The sequence below is a fragment of the Chiloscyllium plagiosum genome, chromosome 24, assembly GCF_004010195.1.
Source record: "Chiloscyllium plagiosum isolate BGI_BamShark_2017 chromosome 24, ASM401019v2, whole genome shotgun sequence".
In the NCBI taxonomy this organism is placed as follows: domain Eukaryota; kingdom Metazoa; phylum Chordata; class Chondrichthyes; order Orectolobiformes; family Hemiscylliidae; genus Chiloscyllium; species Chiloscyllium plagiosum.
Window position 1 is genome coordinate 16,958,323 of NC_057733.1, and position 26,446 is coordinate 16,984,768.

Here is a 26,446-nt window from a genome sequence, read left to right on the forward strand (position 1 = left end):
AAGGGTTTGGAGGGATATGGGCTGGGTGCTGGCAGGTGGGAATAGATTGGGTTGGGATATCTGGTCAGCATGGACGGGTTGGACCGAAGGGTCTGTTTCCATGCTGTACATCTCTATGACTCTGTTTTCCATTTACTTTTCATAAATATGCCTTTGAATTGCTTTATCTAACAAACAATACTCATAAATTAGGTGCAGTATAAAGTTCTGTCTGCCATACCCAAATAATGTTTTGTGACCAACCTTGGAGCAATCCCTATTGCAATAAATGAATTTTACTCCATTTCCAGTTTGTTTTTTATAATCCGTTCATCAGCATTCTTGTGGCTTTTTGAACCCAAATTCACTTTATTTGTAACTCTTTCATCTAGGGAAAAGAGGGGAAGCACAAGTCTGGAATCGACTAAAATAATACATTCTTATTTTCAAAAACATTTTGACTAAAGCAAATCAAATTTATATTCATAAAGCTATATTGAAAACCATGGATGAGCTGTAGCAGTAAGTGCTTCAAAATAATAACTTTTTAAAATTTAAGACTTTTGGTGAGTTTTAGAAAACATTGATTTACAAATATGAATCTTGGAAGCTGCACACAATTAAACAGAATGTGATAAATCTGAAAGGTTGTGTTTGGTGGATGCTTTTTGGGTGTGTTGAAAAGCGAAAACTCTTCCATTTCAGAAAATAAGTTGTTCAGTACTGAATAAATAAGCTCTTAAATTTATTGTTTTAATTTTCTAGAATTAACAGAATGTTCTTTGATGACAGGATGATGCCAAGCCACCTTATTCCTATGCACAGTTAATAGTTCAAGCCATCACAACTGCACCAGATAAACAGCTTACGTTAAGTGGAATCTACACACACATCACAAAGAACTATCCATATTACAGGACAGCAGACAAAGGCTGGCAGGTAAGTGAACATCAGCTTTGTAGATACGAATAGAGTTTGTGTGGTGTCGGTAAAACAAAGTGTGTTCTTTTTGCAAAATCCTTTACCCTTCTCTTCCTTTTTGCAGAATTCTATCCGACATAATCTTTCCCTGAATCGCTACTTCATTAAGGTACCACGTTCCCAAGAGGAACCTGGTAAAGGCTCATTCTGGAGGATAGACCCTGCTTCTGAAAGCAAACTAACAGAACAGGCTTTTAGGAAAAGAAGGCCACGGGGTGTTCCCTGTTTCAGAACTCCCTTGGGACCTCTATCTTCCAGGTATGCAAATTGCATGCAGTTATGTACATCTAAAATGTAAACTTCCTGACCCATTTAACATAAATTAAAGAAGTAATTCTAAACGTTTGTCAGGCAACAATTTATAATATTCAGTTTATCTATAAAGTGTACATTGTGCTGGAGTTATGTCACTTGGTTGCATTGCACAGCAAGTTTAATGCTAATGCTCTGAATACCCTAATTGATTTCTTTTCAGGGTTATGGTAATATTGCTTTTTGATTATAACTGGAGGAATGCAGATTGGCATCTGGGTAATATTTTTTCATTTAACTTCATGCACTATGCGATTCTTTACAAAGAACCCAAAAATTGAAGTTTAATTAAAACTTTTGGTATGTTTTAATGTATATTCAGGCAAGACTGATAGTTAGAGGTTAAGTATAAAATTTCTATACAGTAACATCTGTGTTGTAAAATGTTACATATTTACAAGTTCTAAGTATAGAAATGGTGCAATAAGAACATTCAGTTGGTGTTGTACAGCTGATGTCTTTCTAAATATAAAGTACTGTATTAAATTGCACTATGGATTACACGAAAAACATCAGTGGTCCAGAAAGTTCTTTAGAGTGCCATCTGCAGGAATGTCAGAGAAACTGAAGGATGCAAGTTGAGCAAGTAACCCCAGAACAAATTGATGAGGTATGAGGAAAATGCTCGTTTTAAAGTAATGTGAAAGTATTGAGGTTTGTTGCTAGTGCAGTGATGGGAAACATGGGATACAGCAGAAATTAACCTTAATAAACTAGGGAAATATGGAATGGAAAATCAGGAAATGTGGAACTGGCATATTGATAATCCGGCAAAAGCAGAGATTTGATTAGATTAGATTCCCTACAGTGTGGAAACAGGCCCTTCGGCCCAACCCTCCGAAGAGTAACCCACCCAGACCCATTTCCCCCTCACTAATGCACCTAGCACTATGAGCAAATTAGCATGGCAAATTCACGTGACCTACACATCTTTGGGCTGTGGGAGGAAACCGGAGCACCTGTAGGAAACCCACGCAGACACGGGGAGAATGTGTAACTGCCACATAGACAGTTGCCCGAGGCTGGAATCAAACCTGGGACCCTGGTGCTGTGAGGCAACAGTGCTAATCACTGAACCACCGTGCCATTCATTATGCTGATACATGTGCTGGTAGAATGTAAAGATACTAGTTGAAGTCATAAATTATGACCTGTGATTGAAATAAATTTGAAATAAATCATTAGTAACTCCATTTAAATAGCAGACAGTTGGAAAGCCATACTGATAGATTCAGTATTTGGTCTCTGACCAGCATTGTCATTAAAACTATGACAATGGGGTCGTTAACATGGCAAATATCGAATGCATAAAGTGTATAAAATGAATTGGTTCCAGGTTTTTGAATTTTAGCAATGACTTGAACCAAATGTGGGACAATTGCTTTCCAACCAAAGCCTTGATCATCTTTTCCACAGTGTTATCCCTTTTGTTTAGTACTTACAGTTAGTATATTATGATTGGAAAATTTTGTATGCTGTTCCTTCTGAACTAAACATTTGTAATTTGACAGACAGGGGAATCTGCAATAAGTTCTATTTTACGAGCTCCAATAAGTTTTATGTTGAGACCAAGTCTCAAAACAAAAACAAATTGTCAAAATCTCTCATGAACCCATTAGAGTTATTGCAACTGTTTTCTGAGGATTCCCAGGCTTTCTACCATTCAACATGTAGCTTGAAGGCTTGGCACAGTTTTAACATTTCTTTTAAAACCTGAGAAATTGCTCTGCATTTCTCCACAGCTGTAGAAATTACTGGCTTTAGAAATGTGTGGTTGGAAAAGAGTGGAACCCTTGCTGGTGCTGTAACCAAGATTAGAAATCTGCTGGATGTTACTTGAGCTGCTGCCCTGACATTATATATAATCTGCAGCCAAAGCAATTTAGACACTAAAACTGCTTGTGGCCTGACTCTATTAGGTGTGTCCTCAACTTCAGTATCATTAGGACTGATTGCTGATCAACTCAGGGCCCTAAAACCTTTTCTGTACCTATGCCTCCACAATAAGAGCCTGTCTTTTTATTCTCTGCTTTTTTTTCCTGCAGAAGGACTTTCTTCAATAGAATATTATTGTACCCTCTACATTTCTGTTTCCTCTCTTGTTTAGTCATACCTTGGAAAAACCTTGCATTCAGAGATCCTCCACTGAACTATTAGGAATTTGAATTGGAAAATGCAGCACAGAGCCATGGCTTCAGTATTCTGCTGAGCCACCTCGCAAAGACTATATCCTTATTCTATTGGCTAGGGAAAAATATATTTCACTTTTATTTCATGTTCGGTTGAAGATTTTCATCCTCTCTTTAAATAAGTTTCTTCTCAATATTTGCATGTAGTTTAATCCCTATGCCACTCATTTTTGGTCACCGAATGGATGAGACACTGAGCAATTGGGTTTAACGTTGTGAGATTATTTTTGAGCCTGGCTAAAATAACTTTTCATAGGTTCTGCATGTGTAGAATCTGAATGCAGAGAGATCCTCGATAGCTTCTCATTCTTGTTCACGAAAGCAATCCTTTGTAGAATGCATGTGCTTACGGTAGGTTTGCAACCTTTGTGACAGAGGGTCTGCAGGATGTTAATTGCATTGTCAGCAGTTTATGTGGAGAGATCACAGGAGAGAAAAAAGATTTTACTTAATTTGGATTTTCTATATGCCTTAGTTTGGACAATCTATAATATACTTTCATATCTTGTACCATTAATTTTAAAAAATTGTAACTTTGTCCCCCTGTTTAATTTCTCTTGAGTCTTTTGAATGTGAATGTAGTTTTCAGTTACATAGGATCTACGTGAGATGTATTTTTACATGCAGATTTTGGTGATGAAAAAATCAAACATGTATTTGATCTGAAATGAACAAATAGGTCCTTGTTCCACACCTGTATCACAGTATGATCGCAAAGTGAAATTGTCAAGCAGCACCATGTAATGTAGTAGTCATAGTTGCAAGTGAAAACCCATTGGAATTTTCTGTAAACTTAACCTTCACACAGTGTGAGAGCCAAATAAACTGCTGTATGTTGATGGTCTGACAGATCTGAGAAAAATCTTAATGGATTATTACGTGTACACATTTCAAACTCACTGAAATGATAATGTACGTTGCTGGCTGTCTCTTTAAGCTTTGTCCTGATCAGCTGCACAGAACTATAAACTATTTTTTAAATTGCAATTTACTTTTTATAATTGTGTGGGTAGTATTTTTTTCTGTAAATGTTTTAAGTTGTTTTCTTGCAGTGGAGTTGTTTTGAAGATTCATTGTGCGTTTGACAGTATAACATTTCAGTTTGCTTTTACAAGAATGTGACTAACCCCCTGTTTTGAACTTTATCCCCATTTCCTGTTGAAGATTTGCCATGACTCATCTGATCAGACCACATTTGAAATTTTTGAGAATCATTTTACATTAGTGCCTTTATGTACTGAGATTAAGCATCTTAGAGTTTGATACTGTTTTTCACACTATCTGGGATAACAGGATGCAGCTGGAGACAAACTTAACAAGCTGATGTATCATGGTGATCACTTAGAATGAAGAAAATTCAGTTGAGAAATGTATAGCCAAACTGCAGATTTTTATCATCTTTATAAGTGCTCCTGCACCCTGATTCAGCAGTTCTGTGTTTGACTTGCTTACACATTGCTAAAAGCATTGATTGGGAGAGCTCCACAAAGAAAAGAAATGCTGTGTGAAAGTTATTTGTTGCTATTTGATCAGCTACGTGGATTGGTTTAAAAAAAATTGAGCAAGGATAAGAAGGCCTTGTTTAAACACTGAAAATGGCTCTGCTACTGTGGTCATAACCTTGTAGTTTCCCAATAGTGCACCACTTCTGATGTTTAAAAGTTTGAAATTTGACTCTGAAGAAGCTATCATAGTTAGTTTAGTAGACTCCATGTCTTTGAAATTCAAATGTTAAAAAGGCTAGTAATGGGTCTACTTTGCAGCTGTGTTATCTATGACATGTAACATTGAACTTGCAGTTTGGTTTGTGGTGAGCTATTAATTTTCAGTATCTTTCTAAAAGTGTGGTCTGTGAGTAGCATTTATGTATTTTAGGGTGGCTTAACAATTAAAGTAAGATGGGTATTTTTCAGCATTAGACATGGTGAACAAGCTCCACTGGAGAGTAGCTGATCAGTTATTAAAGTAAACTGGTTCAGTCTGGTTCTTGCATTCTAACTGCAACTAACATAAATAGAGAGATTCCCATGCAGCTTTCAAGTAGAGTGCAGATTCCAGGCAGAGCGAGTTTGATGAAGTGATTTAAGTAGAGGTGTCATTTCCCCCACCCCCAAAGTTTTTATTTACTTTCTTCATGAAGTATATGGTTCCTACTTCAATTCAGCAGTGCAAGATGTTTGTAAGCGGTAAGCTATTCTACTTGTAAATAAGGTTCATTTAAAATACAGCAAAATAACTCACTTGAGGGGAATGTGCAACCTATAGCATGTAGGTAGTCATTAACACACCTTGTGTCCCAATTGAACAGATCTGCAGAAGTTCTCACTGTCTACACAAACGGGATCTTTGGGCTTTGGAACTTGAGCTGTGGCTGGATTCACCGTTGCACAGCCATGAGAAGATAGGACATTTAGGAAGGTGATCACACTGCAGCTTAGGGTGTGCAGATTGATTATGGAATGGATGACCACCAAAAAAAACAGATAGGTAGCGAATCCCTGAGACAATCTTTTTGCAAATTGGTTTTCCACTTGGGATACTAGTCAAAGTAATAGTTCCACAGGGGAGTTCAGTCAAAACTAAACAATATGATTTGCGAATCAGCAGTATGGATGGGGAGGAAGAATGGACGAGCATTATTGCTCGGGCATTTCTGCAGCCATAAACATTATTCCAAGATTTTATGTTCCTTCCCCGGTATTAGGCTCAAGAATGCCATGAGGGACATGGATAGGATAAATAGACAAAGTCTTTCCCCTGGGGTTGCGGAGTCCAGAGCTAGAAGGCATAGGTTCAGGGTGAGAGAGGAAAGATATAAAAGGGACCAAGGGGTAACTTTTTCATGCAGAGGGTGGTGCGTGTGTATGAAATGAGCTGCCAGAGGACATGGTGGAGGCTCGTATAATTGCAGCTTTGGAAAGGCATCTAGATGGGTATATGCATAGGAAGTGTTTAGAGGGATATGGGCTAAGTGCTGGCAAATGGGACTAGATTGGGTTGGGATATCTGGTCAGCATGGACCGAAGGGTCTGTTTCCGTGCTGTACATCTGACTCCATGACTCCATGTCACACAGTGACTACAGGACATACTTCTGGAGATGTTGAACAGCTGGGGGTTGTGATCCATGTCAGTGCCAGTAACTTCAGTAGTAATGGAAAATAAGATCCTGAAAACAGATTTCAGGCACTTTGTGGCCAAGGGGGAGATTAAAAAGCAGGACCTCTAAAGCACAAACATCCAATGGGAAATATGACTCAACCGTAGTTAATGGAAGAAGTTAACTATTGCATTAGATCAAAGGGAGTGATTTGTAAGAGTTACCAGAGAAAATGGCTAGTCTGAGGATTGGGGGCAATTTAATGCACAGCCAAGAAACTAATAAGGAAAGGAAAAGGTAAATGCAAGTTATTGAGGAATATTAAAAAGATGGACTGTAAATGCTTGTATAGTTGTGAGAGGAAAATATGGAGACAGGAGAATTTATTGGGGAGAACTGGGAAATTACTAGGAAAATGGGAGTTGAATTTTGAATGTCGTCATAGAAGATATAGAAAATCTTAAAAGCTGAGTTGCTAAGGGAGTTGTGTAATTGAAGGGTTAAAGAAATTAGCAGAGGTAGCTTTTGAAAAATTATCTGGATTGGAGCTTGATAAATCTAGACTAGATGAGCTTCATCCCATAGCTTTGCAGTAACAGTAAAGATAATCGATGCATTGATGGTATCTTTTGTGACTCTATAAAGATTCTGGGAAGGTTCCTGCTGAGTGGTAAGTAGGAAGAGGGAGAGTGACAAATGACAACCCTTTATATGGTGTCCGTAGTGGGCATAATGTTGCAATCTATTCTCAAGGATGTAATAACTGAACATTTGGAAAAGAGTGCCAAAATTGGACAATCGTCATGAATTTCTGAAAGGGAAATTTTGCTTGCCGAACTGGTTGGAGTTTTTTTTAATGTTATTTGTAACACTGACAAAGGAGATGCAATGGATATGGTGGCTGTTAGACCTCAATCGCAAAACATGCTGGATATCAAGCCCTGCAATTCTAGATTCATGACAAATATTAAAAAATTTGTAAAAGTGTGCAGAATTCCCTAATTTACCTGCAATGCAGGCCCTGTACATTCTGTATTAACAGAAAACATAGCCTGAGTTTTTGTACTTAACAATAATCACTATTTAATGCAAACAAATGTATTCTAGCTGCAGGTAAACAATTTTGAACTATTGACATAGAATTCTACTGGTTTAAACGATTAACCCCTTTATAAATCTGCTCTTACAAATGCACTGTACCCACACCGACAAAGCAAAATGGGTGTCATGGGTGGAGGGAGCGATTGAAAAGAGGCATTTGAATGGATATATGAATAGGAAGGATTTGGAGGGATATGGGCCGGGTGCTGGCAGGTGGGACTAGATTGGGTTGGGATATCTGGTCAGCATGGACAGGTTGGGCCGAAGGGTCTGTTTCCATGCTGTACATCTCTATGACTCTGTGTGCAATTCTGGTCTCCCTCTTATTGGAAGAATGTTGTGAAACTTGTAAATCTTTTCTGAATCCTTTCAAGGATGTTGCCAGGGTTGGCGGATTTGAGCTATAGGGAGAGGCAGAATAGGCTGGGACTGTTTTCCCTGGAGCATTGGAGGCTGAGGGGTGACCTCAAAGAGATTTATAAAATGATGAGGGGCATGAATAGGGTGAATAGACAAAGTCTTTTCCCTAGAATAGGGAGTCCAGAACTAAAGGGCATAGGTTTAGGAGGAAAGACATAAAAGGCACCTTAAAGGGCAACTTTTTCACGCAGAGAGTGGTGTGTGTATTTAATGAGTTGCCAGAAGAAGTGGTGGAGGCTGGTACAATTCCAACATTTAAAAGGCATCTGGATGGATATATGAACAGGAAGGGTTTAGAGGGATATGGAATAAATGGTGGCAAATGGGACTGGATTAGGTTCGGATATCTGATTGGCAGGGCAAGTTGGACTGAATGGTCTGTTTCCATCTGTGCATCTGTGGCTCTATGCCTCGCTTCTCCTTCAGGTACTTTCACTTGCTTTCGAGAGATGAAGAGTGACTGATTCACATCTTAAAATGTCTTTGACTCATTGTTTAAAACCCAAAGCTTACAGCAACTGATCAGAGAAATAAGCTGCCTTTCTTCAGGCATGAGGTCATTTTTACTTCAAGGAAGAACAGTTTCCTATGGTTCAGGGGTCTGGTTCCTTCTGACCCATATATTCTTACCCAGAAGCTGACAATCACACAGTTATTGACAGGCACAAGGCCTTTGTAATGGACCATGGATCACCATTCCTAAGTTCAAACTGTTACTTTAATGCCAGCAGAATCTCCATTTGAACATAGTGCTTTTCTCTAGCTTGTCTGCAACTAGACAGTTTCTCTCACTTTCATGCTCTCTCGCACACTTTTACAATGAGTGTCTGGTGACTTTTAAAAGTGCAATAATCCTTTTTAAAACAGTCCTCTTCCCATTTTAGTCCCCAAATTAAAAACACAACAATAAAAAGATAGTCTTATTTGGATTTTAAGATGATTTTTGATAGTGTCCCATGCCATAATTTAGTAAGTAAAATGAAGAAGGGCTTATGCCCGAAACGTCGATTCTCCTGTTCCTTGGATGCTGCCTGACCTGCTGCGCTTTTCCAGCAACACATTTTCAGCTCTGTTCTCCAGCATCTGCAGTCCTCACTTTCTCCTCTAAGTAAAATGAGTGCCTGGAATTGGGAATATACTAGCATGGATTAGGATTTGGTTAATAGCGAACGGGGATTATGAATAAATAGGTCATTCTGGGGAATTCAAGCAGTTACTAATGGGATACTGCAAAAGAGTCAGTGCAAGGTCCACAACTGTTGACCATCTACATAAATTATTTGGCAATTGGGACCTATTGTAATATTTCCAGATTTGTTGATGATGTCAAACTGGTTGGAAAAATTAAATTGTGATGAGGATGCAAGAAGATTTCAAGAGGGTTAGCCAGGCTAAATGAATGGGCTAGAAGATGGCAAAAGGGATATCACATAAATAATTGTGCAGTTATTTGTTTTGGGCAAGAAAACAGAAAAGCAGAATATTTCTTAAATGTTGATGGGTTGGGAAGTACCTGATTTCTAATACATGGTCTTCCCAATGCTAAATCTGACACATTTGTTTGCAAGTTGCCGAATTCTATATCTTGACAGCACTTGTTTTGGGTGAGGAAGTTTTAACCACTTAAGTCGTAACAGAGGAAAATAGTCTATTGTAATATGCAGCAGATCATTGCTGAAGAAAAAGCAGTGTTGCCATTTACAGTACAGGACGATTCCTAGGTTTAGAATTAAACATCACTCATTTATTATGGGTTAGTCACTGAAGAAAGTACATAACCAAGTGATCATTTCAATGGGATGACCATGTCAGAGAATGATATTCTTTGAGCAGGACTGAGAGAGACCATAGTATATTCACAGTTTATTGTGCAGTGGCAAAGGTGGTAAATCCGTTTGAATTCAGTAGGGAGTTAGAAAAGAGAGGTATGGCTGTGGAGGTCTTCCAGGAGTGCAGGTTGCAGATACGAGGATCTAGTTGAGGAATAATTTATATTGATAGGGGCAGGACACCATAGTGGCTTTAAAATTGAGTCTGTATAGGGACAGTCGGGGGTATTTTAAGTATTGGACAATTTGCATGGCAATCAAGGATTGTTAAAACAAAATCAAGACATCTGTTATCATAAATGATACAAATAAGCTTGAAGACAGAATGAGGCAATAGTTGGAAGTGAGAACGTGGGAGAAACTAAATGAGGGCCAGGAGGAATTTGGACTTAGTGGGCAAGATGAAGAGAAAAAGCAGCAGTGGAAACTGTACGATCTCTCTTGGTGAAGAAATAGTCTGTAAGTGCAAAAGTAGTCTGCCTTTTTTTTTCTTAATTTGTTCATGGGCATCACTGACTAGGGCAGCATTTGTTGCACATCTGTATTTGCTGTTGAGAAGGAGAGAATGAGAGTCACCTCCTCAAACTGTTGAAATCTTTGGGGTGTAGGTGCACACACTGCTGTTATGAAGGGAATTTGAGGATTTTGTTGCAGGAAATGAAGGAATGACTGTGATCCCAAGCCAGGGTAGCATTTGTTTGGAGGGGAAGTTGCAGGTGCTGGTAGTCAATTTCTAGGTGATAGTAGTGACTGATTTGGAAGGTGATATTGAAGGAGCCTTGAGCTGCTCTAGTTAATCTTGCATGTGATAAATGTTGCTGACACTTGCATCTATACTGAATAGATGGAGTAGATGTTGATGGTGGTGGAGGCTGGGGTACCAGTCAAATGGGCTGCTTTGTCCAGGATGATGTCAAGTTCCTTGCCCACTGGAGCTGCACTCATCCAGGCCAAGTGGAGTGTATACCATCATTCTTCTGATTGTGGCTTGTTAGTGAGCAGACTTTGGGAAGTCACAAATGATCGGATGGTCTGCAGTGACACGAAGGTCTCTTTTTTTGAAGAAAAGTTCTTGACAGGCTTGTCTGAGAGAGGAATGTTGGTGAAGTAATCAGCACAACTTTGTTCTTTTGAATGAGTTAATGTAGTTGTTCTTATAATTTGCAACACAATCTGGTTATATGGCACTAGTGATATTAATGCCGCATGTATGCAAGTGCTTCTATGAAATATTACAAAATTAAAGTCAAATGGCAACTGAAGGTTTAGTTTAACCCCTCCTTTGAAAGTATTGTAGCTCCAGTACTAGCATGCTGTTATGCTGTGTTTCTTTGCTTAGTGACGCAACCAGACCAGGTCTGTCCTCAAATTGTCTGTGTACCAGATTTTCTAGTATTTCAACTTAAAGATAACCATGTCATTAAGATTATATTCAGCCAAGAATTTTGATGTTTTTGTCTTGTTTGTTTTTTAAACCCATAAATTGACAGGAGTAGTATGGGATAAATTGTGTATAATATCTTGACTGTTTAACCATCACTGCCTCTAATTCACAGTGATCTGAGTTCAAGTTCCAGTCTGAGATTTGAACATACGAAGCTGTCATATCTCATATGTTATTACAGTGACTAAACTTCAAAATGCACTTTATTAGCTGCACAGACTTGGGACAGCTGATGGTGTTTCATGGTGCTTTAAAAATGCAAGTCGTCATCTTTTGAGCTATAGTGATGCCGTAAGCAAGAGTATAAATGTTTGGATAAAGCAAATTGATCAGCATGTGACCTGTATGCTATCTCATTTATGCAGTACATATAATTAACTTGCTGTTGGAACTCAGCGTGCTAAGACTACACCAATTTTAGAGTAGATTGGAGTAGATATTTAAGTATCTGTTGATTGCTATTTTGAGTACAGAAGATGTTTGAGGAAATATTTGCTCACATTGTATAATTGATACAGGATTTTTAGGATCTCAAACAGCAAGAGTTCCAATCTTAGTTTGTCAAATGAGAGTAAGCTTACTGGCCAACGTTTAAACTGCCAGTCTGCTGCAGTGCCATCCAGTTGTGTAATTAAGGGATGCTCATTTTTTTTCACCTTCTGCCACAGAAGTGCACCAGCCTCTCCAAGCCATCCTGGGGTGTTTTCTTCCCATTCAAGTGGTGTGCAGACTCCAGAGAGCCTGTCCAGGGAAGGTTCTCCAGTCCCCACTGAACATGAATCTAGCACTGTGCAACCTAAATTAGCAGTAATACAAGAAGCAAGATACGCTCAGAGTGCACCAGGTGAGTGCTAAATATATACAAATATATAAGCTAATGCATTATTAACTAAGCCCTGTTAAGGAGAAGATGTCTTATGAAGTAGAAATTTCATTTTTTAATCCAGTCATGAAACTGAATTTTCCTGTTTCCATGTTGGACATGAATCAGATTTTAATTCTTGTTTTGGTTGTAATATACATCTGAATTGTACATCTGAATTGTTACATTTTTATTGCACTGAAGCCTTAGTCATTCAAATTATATGGGAACAAATAGGAGTGGCAACTTATGAAATAATTGAAAATGGCTAAATTCCTTTTTTCACAAAATAACTTAGACAAGTGGTAAGATTTATAGTTAATATTTATAATTTTAAAAATCGCATTATTGGTACTGTTGTTATAACAAATCTCACATGGTCACCTCCATTATCTTAACTATAGACATCACATGGGTGGCACGGTGGCTCAGTGGTTAGCACTGCTGCCTCACAGCACCAGGGTCCCACGTTCAATTCCAGCCTCGGATGACTCTCTGTGTGGCGTTTACACATTCTCCCCCTGTCTGCGTGGGTTTCCTCCAGGCACTCCAGTTTCCTCCCACTGTCCAAAGATGTGCAGGTCAGGTGAATTGGCCACACTAAATTGCCCATTGTGTTATGTGCATTAATCAGAGGGAAATGGGTCTGGGTGGGTTACTCTTCGGAGGGTCGGTGTGGACTGGTTGGGCTGAAGGGCCTGTTTCCACACTGTAGGGAATTTAATCTAAAAGCCCTTCAAATAAAAAGGGTAAATGTTTGTAGTTGTTTCTGTAGTTGTTTGTAGGTACTTGACAAGAAAAGGAAAATAACTCCCCTCAGTGCTATGAATTCTTTCATTATACATTTCAACCAAATACAAACACTGAAACCTGATTCCCATATCTAAAGCTTGTGTACTAACTCTTCGTTTTCTCCATCTTTGTCCCCTCCACGTTCCCAGAAAATTGAGTTTGTCAGAATGCTTAAATTCTGTTATCTTTTTGAGTCCAGGCAACTTTAATTTAAATGATTTTGGGAAGACAGATCTGTCACACATTGGGGATACCTTACTATAAACCCTTGTGTAGTGTATTCTTCCCTCTGGAAATGAAGATGGGAACTCAGAACATCATCTAGATAATATGTAATGCAACTCCACAAACTTGAAAATTTTTTAATCGGTTAAATGTTTCTACACTTCCTCTTGTGGGGCAAAAATGCTTTTTGGTATGGTTGCAAAGTCAATAAAGAGAGAATTAATATTACATCAACTGAGAGATCTATTTTAAGAGGAAGCTAAGTTTATTTTAAGTAACTGAAGAAAAAATATAGTTCTAAAAGTGTATAATAATTATGTATTTGTGTTAGGTGATCAGATCTTACATCAAGTGGAATAGTTTCTAAGAAGAACAGGCCATTATTCCACAATTATTGTACAGTTTTGTACAGTTACTGAAGTCTTTTGAAATCAAGAAAACTTCCTCTATTAAGAGTTTTGCCCTATCATTCACAAATGTCATTTGGAAATCTATTCCAGCTGACAAATCATTCAACCACATCTGAATGTTAGCTTTAGGCTTGTAAAATACCAAGTCTCGTGCAATCATATCACTCCAGACAAGTTATTTAAGTCAGAAATTAAAGGAGATGAGCTTTTATTCTCTGGAGTTTAGAAGTTTAAAAAAATATCGACACTGACATTTAAACAAAACTAAAGATTATGGGGGACTTGACAAATATGTGTAGAAAGGCTGTTTTTCCCTGACTAGAAAGCCTATAACTTGGAGTCTCAGGATAAAGGGTCAACCATATAGAAAGAAGATGAGAAGCTTCTTCACTGAGGCGTGTGAATGTTTAGAATTTTCTACCCAAGATTGTTCTGTTACTGGACATATACTCAAGACTGCGATTGATAGAATTTGGGCACTAGGAGAATTGAGGAATGTGGGCAAAGATCAAGAACGTTGAATGGTATAGATGATCAAAAGTGATCTTAATGAATGGTGGACCAGGCTGTACAATCTTCTGTTTAATGATGAGGTACAAGGTAGAATATCAGATTGCTTGTTGTTTGGAATCTGAAATAGGTGTAGGCTATTCAATTGCGTGAGTCTGTTCCGCCATTCAGTGAGATTTTGTTAGATCCTATAAGGGATGAGTTCTTCTTAACTCTGAGTGTAATTCAGATCATTACGTCCTATAACTAAAAGATTGGAGGGCTTCCCTCACAAAGTTCTCTTCATGGAAATTTATTTTCCTACTACAAAACTTGTTCTTTTGTGTGGCATGAAACTTTCTTTGGTTGGGACAATCATTATGCTGTCATCTGATCAGCATTCCTATATATTTACTCCCTTTCACTGAAGATGCAATTCACTGAACTTATTTTAAGACAAATGTTAAGGAGTTTATAACTATTGAATTTCCTCTTTTTCAACCAATACAGCTTTGAATTTGAATAGCTGCCCACATCACTTGAATTTTATTTGATCTTTAGGTATATGTAAGGGCTTAATTCATTAGCACTGTTATCATTAGTTACTTTTAGGGACTAGTGCTTAATTGATCCTTGATGGATCTCTGGCCATTTCTCTACTTGCAACATTTCATCAATACAGAGTCTAGTGAGTGATTAGTTACTGGTGTCTGTTGTGAGTTGTTGTTTGTGCTTACATTTTGTTGATTTGGGGGTGGAGGGCAGAGAATGGACTTGGATATGAAGCTGTCTTTACTGATGTGTAGAGTATGTAATTAATTGTTTTTCTGATAAGGTTAAACATTTTGACCTCTAATAATATGTAAAAATAGGGAATTAAATAAATGGGGCAGGAGTTTTATTACAAACTTTAAAGTATTAGTGTTATTGTGAATGCCCATAGATAATTAGGATTTTTCTTTGGATAATGGCTGTATCTTGCTTTGTAAGTAATCTGTGAAACTAGTGAAGTTTTCAGTAATCTTAAGAAGCCCTATAATTTAATATGGCACACCATTGTGTCATTCCATAAAACGCTACATATGTAGAGTTTATCAAGAATGAAAAAGTATTTCACCATTAATGAAAAATGCACCTCCTCTCTTGGTACAGAGTGGAAAGCATACCAGGCCTATGTTAGAGGAAGGATAATATATTAATCACCCACGCAGAAAAAGGTGAGCAAGGCTAAGTTAGATCAGTTAGAAAATACTTCAACAAAGCTTAACCTGTAGTATGTGAACAACCACAGTGTGCAAGTTGTGAAAATAATACTAACTGAACACTTGTTATTCCAAAAATGGGCCTTTCTGCTGTCATACATGACCCAGATCAGTGGTTTTCAAACTTTGCTGTAAGCTAAGCTACCCAAAGGGGGAAAATCCCATCATTGCAGAATATGGTTTCTGTTAGAATACAACAATTTAAACAAATTGGAAGTGAGTCGACATTTATAAAAAGAGTATTCTCAAAGCATTATAATCATGATGAATTAATTTGCAGTCCATGTTTGATCCTACCATGGAGCCAAATTTGAAAACCTGTGGTCTAGATGTCATGAAATGTAGAGAGAAAATGAGATCTTAAAATGGAACCAGAGCAAATCTATTCTATTGAGGAAAGGTAAAGTTAAAATATGCGTTCACTTCTTATTGATGAATATTGTTCATATATTCTCTTCTGTGGCTTTTGAGGAGACCTAACTCCAGAAATCAACAACTGTCTGGTTTCTGTTGCCATGGATGGGGTGATGTGGAGGCCTTAGGGGTGTTCTTTATCCCATCCTTCCTTCTCATCAGCATTTACTAAAGTTTCTATGATTCTTCATAAAAGAACATACTTTCTTGATGAAAAGGTATATCTGTTCATCTGAATATCTTGTTGTTAATTGATGTGTTAGTCAGTCCCATGCTAAGCTGTTACATTTCCATAACTACTGTTGAACTGGTGTCCTGTCTGAGGTATCTTGGATATCACAACTGATGGCCATAGATTTCCAAGACATTTTCAAAGGACGTTTTAGATTCACTTAGAAATATGCTGCTGTTTTCTTTCGGATGAATTTGATATCTTTGCAACTAAATGCAGCTCAATTTTGACTTTGAAATAATTGCCCTTCCTAGGCTTAGAGTGATGCATTTGGCTTAAAAGACATCAAAGCCTGATGAAGTAGAAAAAGAAAATATGTATTTATTGTCACTGAATATGTTCAATTTTTAGAGATATGCAATGGGACTAGATGGAATCAAATTACTTCATTGATGGGTGGAATTTAAAAAAACGCGATAAAGAAGTAGGCCTTGCACCCTGGCAAGATTGCCCCACCTTTCAAAAAGATGGCAGCTGAACCTTTACATCTACTGCACATCTCCATCCATTTCATTCCCACCTCCATCGCATTTCCATATCGTTTGAAATCTGTTGGCCTCATTCTTGATATATTGAATAACACCTGTCTCACTGTGATAGGGAATCCTAAAGATTCTGCAACCCTTTTGTGTGAAGAGGTTTCTTCTCATTCCTAAAAGGACTCTTCCTGAAACGATAAGTTCTCATGCTAGACTTTTGGCTGGGGAGATATCCTTTCAGCATGTAACCTATTAACCTCACTCATCATCAGTTTTCAGTCTTAACTACAAACAGCATGAGGTCATTCAGATAATTCCTCCTAAGGTAGTCTGTCATCTCAGAAATCAATGTAGCGAACTTTGATTGAACTTTATCTGTTCATTGTACTGATGATATGGTCTCTCCCAAAGTCCTATATAATTTCAATAACTCTATTGTACTCCAATTACCTTGCAAGAAAAGTCACTATGCTATTAGCCCTCAAATTACTTGCTGTACCTGCATGCTAATTTTCTGTAATTCATGAACAAGGATCCCTGAATTCCTCTGCATATCAGGTTTTAAATGTTCCCCTAAGTTTGTAAGAAATAAATCTACTTTTCCATTCTTTTCGTTAAGTGGTTAATATCACACCATCTGTCATCTTTTACCTAATCACATGACTGGTCTGTTTTCACTTGTAACTGCTTTGCATCTTTCGCACATTTCACTTTCACAGCTAGCTTTGTATCCTCAGTAAATATGTTTCCCTTACAAATGTAGAAAATGTTGAAAATATGTGGAAGATTATCAATCAGAACTATTAACTCTGTTTCAGTCTTCACTGGTGGTGCCTGAACTGCTGAACTTTTCAACATCTTCCATTTTTCAGTTAGATTTCCAGGATCTATAACATGTTGCTTTCGTCTATATTAAGCAAGTTCAGTCGCAGGAATAATTTCCTCTGATATTCTGGAAGAGCCAGATCTAGTTAACTATCTTTGTAGCTGACTCTTTTAAAATCCTAAGGAGCAAGCTCCTGGGTTTGACTGATTTGACACTTGAATTTTTCCAGTACTTTCTTTAATTATTACTTTAAATTCCTCATCCTCCAGCTCATTGATCCTCCAGAATTTCTAATGTGTCCTTTGTGTAATTTGATGTGAAGATGTTGCGCAGAATATTTGTCCCAGATCTATCATTTCCTTCACATTAGACCCACATTTGGTAATGTATTGTTTGTAAATTTGTAAATACTCTTACTCATTTTCATATTTCTTAGCTCACTCAGCCTGTTTTCTCCCACTTCATCAATTTCTTGGTTATCCTTGCTGATTCTTAAAACTTTTACCAATCCTTAAAACCTTTCCAATTTTCGTACATTTCGGGAGCATCCGACGTTGCTTTAAAACAAGTATGATATGGACGTGCCAGTATTGGATCAGGGTGGACAAGGTGAAATCACCTGACAAAGGAGCAATGCTCCGAATGCTTATGATTTCAAATAAACCTGTTGGACTATAACCTGGTTAAAGTCTTCTGACCTTAAACAAATAGTACTAATCCCATTTGGACAATTTGATGTAGCTCCTTGACTGTTGATAGTTAACTGCTTTACAATTTCTAAATTTAATAGTTAAAATTGAAATGTTAAGACTAAGTTTCTGTTTGACCATCTTAGCAGCAAGGCCCACTTTCATCAGATTCTCAGCTTCCCATTCTGTGTGCCTTGGCTTACATAGTTAAGAGTTAGAGCCAAACAAACCTGATGACTTATTTAGCTTTTGCTTTATACCACAAGCCTCTGCCTTCTATACAAATTTTTCTATGTATTCTTGACAGTGATACAATTGTGGTCATTTTCAACATTTAATTTTATTTTCTTTTAAAACATAACCTATTAGCGATTAGTAAATTTACCCAAGCATGTGCCTCAATCTGAGCAGTACCGAAAATCTTCACAATACAGGATCTTCATGGGTAATACAATGTCATAGAGTCACACTGCACAGAAACGGACTGATTACAGTTCAGTTTTGACAATAATTTCAATGAGTATTGTAACTTGTTCAAACAATCCAGCTTCAATCATGAGATAAAATGCTTAGTAAGTGAGCACAAACTAATTGAGGACCATTTCAAAGTGACTCCTATAGGAAAATCAGCACAAGTCTATTTAATAATATTTTACAGCACTTTTAGCCAAATTTTCTACTGTTGTGTCAAGATTTGATACTTGGAAAGTTAATTTTCAAATTCTGTCCAACGGTTCAAGTTTTTGATTTCTTTATTATAGTAAAGAGGGAAGTGGTATTACATTCATGGATATATTTTCTTGCTATGTTTACAGCATTTGAAGCAGCCGTCCACAGAGGGATTAATTGCTTTCCAATCTTTTTCTTATTCTCAGGATCACCTCTGTCCGCTCAGCCAGTTTTAATCACCGTCCAACGGCAAATTTCACAATCCATGAAACCTGTCACGTATACTGTGGCCACACCTGTTACATCAACGTCCCAGCAGTCAATGTTGCAAACTGTTCATGTGGTTCATCAGATACCAACTGTGTCTGTTACTATGGCCAGTCTGGCCACAAACAGCTACACTGTAGCAAACCAGGCAGTTGTTACACAGGCTATGGTCAGCCAGGCTAAAATGGAGCGGCCAGAAAATGGAGAACATAAAGAAGTGAAAGGTAACTAGAGTTCAAATTTTCAAACCCTGAGCGTTGATATAATGAACCAGATGGTTACTATGTATTCAGGCATATTAATTATCAAATATGATGTCTAATTTTATTATTGTTCTGGTGAAACTTTTCAGTGACTAATAAAACTTATATATAGAAGAATTGTCAGTTGTCAGCAATTTGGGACAGAATATGGAGGAAGGATAAGTCCAGTATTGAATGCAAGATGAAAGCGTATTTACATGAAATTTTGAAGGCTGTGCAAAAGTTAAAAACTTAATGTCTAACGTAACACTTCACACAACAATCTGCCCAGTGACAATATCGAACTGTTATAGAGTCAGAGATGTACAGCATGGAAACAGACCCTTCGGTCCAACCTGTCCATGCCGACCAGATATCTCAACCCAATCTAGCACCGGCCCATATGCCTCCAAACCCTTCCTATTCATATACCCCTCCAAATACCTCTTAAATGTTGCAATTGTTCCAGCCTCCTTCAGATCCTCTGGCAACTCATTCCATACACATACCACCCTCTGCATGAAAAAGTTGCCCCTTAGGTCTCTTTTATATATCTTTCCCATCTCACCCTAAACCTATGCCCTCTAGTTCTGGACTCCCCGACCCCAGGGAAAAGACTTTGTCTATTTACCTTATCCATGCCCCTCATAATTTTGTAAACCTCTATAAGGTCACCCCTCAGCCTCCGATGCTCCAGGGAAAACAGCCCCAGCCTGTTCAGCCTCTCCCCATAGCTCAAATTATTCAACCTTGGCAACATCCTTGTAAATAGTTTCTGAACCCTTTCAAGTTTCACAACATCTTTCCGATAGGAAAGAGACCAGAATTGCACGCAATATTCCAATAGCGGCCTAACCAATGTCCTGTACAGCCGCAACATGACCTCCCAACTCCTTGATAAACTGTTTTTCTATATGCATTTTGAATTCCTTTCCCTCCTCCCCTCCCAAGTCATGAAAGTAGTAGAACTTATGGAGGTCAGTGCTCACATTGCCATTGTGGCTTGCATTTCTGTACCGAAGTACAAAAAGCACAATTTTCTTGCATATTTAGCGCAATCTTTTTCATGGAAGGAAGAGGACAAAAAGTAAAAATTACCAAAGAATACCACAATTGTTCATAATGCTGCATTGGAAAAGACCTCTGAATACAGTTACAAAATCAGTGATACAGTAAGTGCAACTTTCACTTAAGTGATCCAGTTGATATGTGACACTTTTACTACTTTGTTTTGCAGTGAAAGTGGAGCCTATTCCTGCAATTGCACCAGCTTCAATAGGTACTGCTGGTCGATTCATTCAAACTTCACAAGGTACACCCATACAGACAGTTACAATACTACAACAGGCTCCTTTGGGCCAGCACCAGTTACCCCTTAAACCAGTTGCACAGAACGGAACACACGTGGTGCCCATCTCTTCAGCAACACAAGGACAAGCTAACACCGGTAAAACTATACTATTGAACTTTGTTTGACTACATAGACATCACATTTCTTTATATATTGAATGTATATCCCAAGCTACAGTTGAGGTTTAATAACATTTCAATCATTTGGCTGTAAAGTATTTTGATACATCTTGTGTGGTAACATGAAAAACATAAGAACAAGGCAAGCCATTTAAACTTGCACGCCTGCTTCTACTAGTCAATTACATTTTGGCTGATCTGCAGTCTAACTCCATTTTACTGCATATCTGTTAACTCTTCTTGAATAATAAACGTTGTGTCAATCTGAATTCAAATTTACAATTGATCACTGTCAGTTGCTATTTAAAAAAAAGTGGGGGGGGGAGGTTCCAATCTTCTACCATTTCTGTGTATAGGTATTTCCTGATTCATTCATGAAAGATCTACGCTAATTTTTAGACTTTGGCCCCATGTCCTCAAGCAGCAGAATGTTTTCTCTCTACTTACCCTCTTTGTTATCGTTAATACCTTCTTGAAGGGGTGTAGGACCATTCAGCGCAGCCACTTTGGCGCGACCCATTTCGGCGCAGCTCTTATTTATTCCTTTTCAGGCTTACTTAAAAGCATTAATGAAAGCAATAAAAAGAAAAAATGTTTATCCTCTTCAGTAAAAATGTTAAAGAAAAAAATGAAAGCAATAAGGCAAATACAAAATTGTTGATGGCATTTTAACTGGTTTTATTTTATTTTAATAATTTGTACATTAATATGTTTTATTTTAATAATAGTTTAATAACTACTACTGAATAACTACAAAACAGTTCTGCGCTGAAATGGGTCACGCCAAACCAGCTGCACCGAATCACTCGCGCCAAAGTGGCTACGCCGAATGGTCCCACTCCGTCTTTTGAAGCATAGTCACAGTTATAACATAGAAATATGGAGCACCAATATGCACAGGACTGTCCATATGCAGTATTGAGATAGTTTACCCGCTGTTTGAGAGAGAATTCCTTTTATAAACATTGCCATAGTCTATTTTACACCCACCTCAGAGGAAAGATGGAGCCTCGACTTGGTACCACCCATTGGTGCATAATTCCCTCAGTACAGCAGTAAAAGTGTTAGTTTATAAAGTCTGTGGACTAGAGTTTCTGATTCAGAAGTAAGTGCTGTCACTGATCCATGTTAGAAACCAATTCTACAACCTATTGCCCAGAAAAATTAAATACATATATTAAAAAATATCAGTCGATATTCTATGCAATCTGATACCAAATTATTTATTGAACTTCTAAAGCTTTGTGCTATGAATACGTAGTCTAAAACATTTATTAGCAGGTCATGGGGTAAGACTTCTGCAGCAAGTGACTCACTACCTGACTGCCCAAAGTTTGTTTCGCAACTCCAAGGCACAAGTGTGATAGGTCAGGTATGATAGAACACATTCCTCACTTGCCTGGATAGTTACAGCTCCCAAAAATACTAAAGCTTATCATCAGTGATAAAGTGGGCTACTAAATATTTTTAAAACTCATTTGTGACATGTGAGTGTTGCTGGCTGGCCACAATCTATTGCCTATCTCTAAATGCCCTTGAGAAGGTGGTGGTGGTGGCACCCTTTCACCATATTCTACATTTATTCCTTTCACCACCAACACACCGTGACAGCAGTGTATACCTATGTAAAGGGCATTGCACTAATGTTCAAACTTGCCAATCTCTCCCATCTCAAAGGACATCCATAACAGATACATAGGAATACCACTGCCTGCACGTTCTCCTCCAAAGCACATTTTGCCTCCATTATCTGTTATTTAATTCTCAGAAATTATGCAACAGATATGAATTATTTGTCTTCAGTTAACGTTAAGTCTCAATTTCTTTAGAAAGAAAATTTTTTGATTATGATAAAATTATATAGCATTTACAAAGCTATATGTTTCAGTATAGTACGTTAACGTAATCTGGTGAAAAGATTTGCTGGGTAACAACAATGTCTATATCAAACTGAGGAGGTTTAAGCACTTCTTAAAAGATATATATTTTCAGGCAATGGACATGCTGGCTAGGCCAGACTTATTGTCCATTCCTAACTACCTTTGAGAAAGTGGTAGTGGGCTGCCGCCTTGAACAGAACATGTGATGTAGGTATACCCACACTTATGTTAAGAAGGAAATTCCAGCATTTTGACCTGCTACATTAAAGATATAGCAATGTACTTACAAAGCAGAATGCTGTATGGCTTGCAGAGGAAATTGTAGGTAGTGGTGTTCTCCTTTATCTGCTGCCTTTGTTCTTGTTGGTAGTAGAGGTTACATGTTTAGACGGTGTCTTCATTGGAACCTTGATTGGCTGCAGTGCAATCTAGTATGGATGTAAGTTTGCACACTGAGCTGGAAGATTTAATTTCCAGGCGTTTCATCACCCTACTAGGTGACATCTTCAGTGGGCCTCTGGCCAAAGCACTGCTGATGATTCCTGCTTTTTATTTATATGTTTGGGTCTCTTTCGGTTGGTGATGTCATTTCCTGTGGTGATGCCATTTCTGGTTCTTTTTCTCAGGTGGGGGGTGGTGGTGGTAGATGGGGTCTAACTTGATGTGTTTGTTGAGAGTTCTGGTTGGAATGCCATGCTTCTAGGAATTCTCGTGCGTGTCTCTGTTTGGCTTGTCCTAGGATGGATATGTTGTCCCAGTCGAGATGGTGTCCTTCCTTATCTGTATGTAAGAATACTAGGGAGAGAGGGTCATCTCGTTTTGTACAAAACAAGAATTTACATGCACGAGAATTTTTAGAAGCACGGCATTCCAACCGGAACTCTTATCAACAAACCCGAGTTAGTCCCCATCTACCACTCCCTGTGAAAAAGAACAGGAAATGACAACATTAACCCAAAGAAACCCAAGCATACAAATAGAAAGCAGGAATCATCAGCAGTGCTTCGCCCGGAGGCTCACTGAAGATGTTACCTAGTAGGGTGACAAAAAGTCTGGAAATTAACCTTCCAGCTCAGCGTGCAAACCTACATCCAGAACCTCAACCTGAGCTATAAATCTTCTCAAAACTCTCAATCTAGTATATGGGATACACTACATTCGGACACTGACAGCTTCAGTGAAGTAGCATTTGTTGCAGTTATCCGTTAATATCTTCTACCTTTACGATTGAGGGAAGGCCAGTAACAGAGTGGTGCGTGAAGAGACAGACCATCAGCACTCAAGACGCTTCAAGCATTTACTTTGACGATTTCCTGTTGCTTCTGACTAGAAGACTCACTACATAGATGATGTACTCCCAATCCGTGTCCGTTACAAAATACCTGTCATCAGCCCGAGATAACAAGTTATGTTCTCATTACAGTGAATATGTTCATGCATAGTTACCAAAATACTGTTATACCTTTCGATAGTTAAGTTTTTTTCGATCTTCAATGTTAGGTGTTGGTGACAACAGCATTCTGTTTGTGACTTGATGTTGTAAATGCAGTGCACATGTCCCAGCCCTGAAATCTGGGTAATCAATTGTAGTTCTCTCACCTCCCAATAGAAAAGGAGTAGCACTGTAAAAACGCTTTTTGAAGTTAAAACCAAAATACTGAATCTACAAACGAGGTTAGCATCTGAAAGAATTGCAATTAATCAGTAATTCCAGTGTAACTAACCTTTCATTAGAATCTGATGTTAACTGAATGCTATCTTTTTAATATATGGTTGAATTTCACTTTCCTGATATCTCACTAAACATAATCTTACAAATTTATTTAATTGAATACGGACATCAGGTTAGTATGCAACCTTTCAATAGAAATATTAAAATGCACCCTTTTAAAATTTGTTGGACACTATGTTTGCAAACTTTGTAGGAACTAACTCTGTAAATAGTCCTCTAAATATTCTGTTCTGTTTCCTGCAGCTGCTGCAAGTCCATTACATATGTTGGCAACCCATGCCTCTGCATCAGCATCCCTTCCCACAAAACGCCAAAATGGAGACCAAGGAGAGCAGCCGGAGATAAAGCGTATCAAAACAGAAGATGGAGAGAGCATACTTGTAGCTGTCAAAGTGGAAGCCCCAGCCGTGGCTGCAAGTGTGCACAACAGCCAAAACTAAAGACTGAGAAATGGGAGGCGATGCTTAATTTTTATCAAATGCAAGGTGCCAAATGGACAAGTCTAACTTAACATCTAGAACTTCAGAATGTGTTGACTCAGTATGGGTTTAGGGGACCTGTATGAGTGACTGTAAACTGTAGCACTGAGAAACAGGAAGCCTTAAAACACAGGAATAAGTTAAAGAAACTGAACAAATTTAAAAATGTGACTCCCCTCGTAAGAGGCTGTTCCTCCTGCTCAACTACCTCAGTGCTCACTGGGAAAGGGAGAGACAGGAAGAGCCACAGCTAGCCACGCACATCTGATGTTCTCCACAAATACTTACAGACTTGAGTAGACCAGTGTGACGGCAGCATGGCAAGTGCTTACTGTACACCTGTTACAAAAGATTGTATATTGCATAAAGGGAACAAAGGTGTGGACCCATTTCCTACATCTGGCAGCTAGCCTTTAATGACCTACCTAATGCAGTTGTTAGTAAATATGCAGTATTTTGTTCATATGTGGATTTAGGATATTTTTGAGTGTATTTCATTTCTGTAGATGAAAATGGAGTTACTATCATTTCAGATCACTCCATTTTATATTTCAGAAGCTTTGGAATCACAACTGTTTTCGTACGTAAATTTAATTTTATGTTCAGTGAAAATGAATGTAGTTATGTTTTTTTTAAATAACCAATGGAGTGGTTAAGTTTACTTCAGTCTGTTTAAATCCAGATAAATCTACTTTACACCTGCAGATTTTCATATTTTAACGGATTACTGATGAATTTAATCAATTTTTATTAATGTGTAGTGATCAAATGCTTCGGGTTTGCATGTTTCGGGCAAGAAGCCAATGTAACTGAGCCGTTATCTGACCTAAATGAACAGCTATTAATTTGACCAGCGCTGCACTTAACTACTGCTTATTTGCTTTCTTTGCTTATTTGTTACTTTGTGTTGACGTTGGCTATTCCTGGCTTGGTTTTGCAGGCTATATTTCAAAAGAAAAGAAGAAAAACACATTGCTGCAAATTGTTTATTTAAGAGGCGGAGAGAAAAAGAGTGCATATCTGTTCTGGGCTATTGGGACCTCGTAATACTGTTGCAACAAATCAAACTGCAGAATAAAAACATTGTTTAATTGATGTCAATGTAATCAGGGTTACAAGTTTTCAAAATGTGAAAGGGTGTAAAATATGGCATGTACACCTTCTACAAAATCCATTTTCTTCCATATCGAACAGCTCAGCGTGTTTTGTTTGCAGTGTAATGAGCTATATAGATCAGTGAGACCTTCTGTTCCGTTCAGGTCTGCTGAATTAGATGATCTCAGTTAGGCACGCTAGTAGATTTCACCAGCCAATTTCTCCACTCATTTGCTGTCCAGTAGACCCATGAACAGGATGAAGTTTATCGGAGTTGTTGTAGATTAAAGGCTCACTTAGATAACCAAAAAAAACTGTTTTCCTCTGGCACCAGTAAAGTAGCATAATAATTTTCTCTTACAATCTTCCTCAGCGATTTTTCCACAGCAGCTTATATTTGTATACTGCCTTTAGCACAATAAAACAAACTAAGGTGCTTCACAGCAGTACTGTAAAAGCATGTTTAATTGGAAGCACACTAGCTTTCGGAGCGACGCTCCTTCATCACTATCAACTGATGAAGGAGTGTCCCTCCGAAAGCTAGTGTGCTTCCAGTTAAACCTGTTGGACTATAACTT

General features: G+C 38.1%; 1 protein-coding gene across 1 annotated transcript in view; it reads left to right on the forward strand.

Annotated features, from left to right (window-relative positions):
* foxk2b (forkhead box K2b) overlaps nucleotides 1-25,868 on the forward strand; it is a 133,396-nt gene extending 107,528 nt beyond the window's left edge. The window contains exons 4-9 of the mRNA XM_043714480.1: nucleotides 772-918; nucleotides 1,025-1,218; nucleotides 12,023-12,198; nucleotides 18,910-19,194; nucleotides 20,450-20,659; nucleotides 24,538-25,868. Of these exons, the coding sequence (XP_043570415.1) occupies nucleotides 772-918; nucleotides 1,025-1,218; nucleotides 12,023-12,198; nucleotides 18,910-19,194; nucleotides 20,450-20,659; nucleotides 24,538-24,734 (1,209 nt within the window). The 3' untranslated portion in view covers nucleotides 24,735-25,868. The remainder of the gene's footprint in view (nucleotides 1-771; nucleotides 919-1,024; nucleotides 1,219-12,022; nucleotides 12,199-18,909; nucleotides 19,195-20,449; nucleotides 20,660-24,537) is intronic.
* Nucleotides 25,869-26,446: the final 578 nt, after the last annotated feature.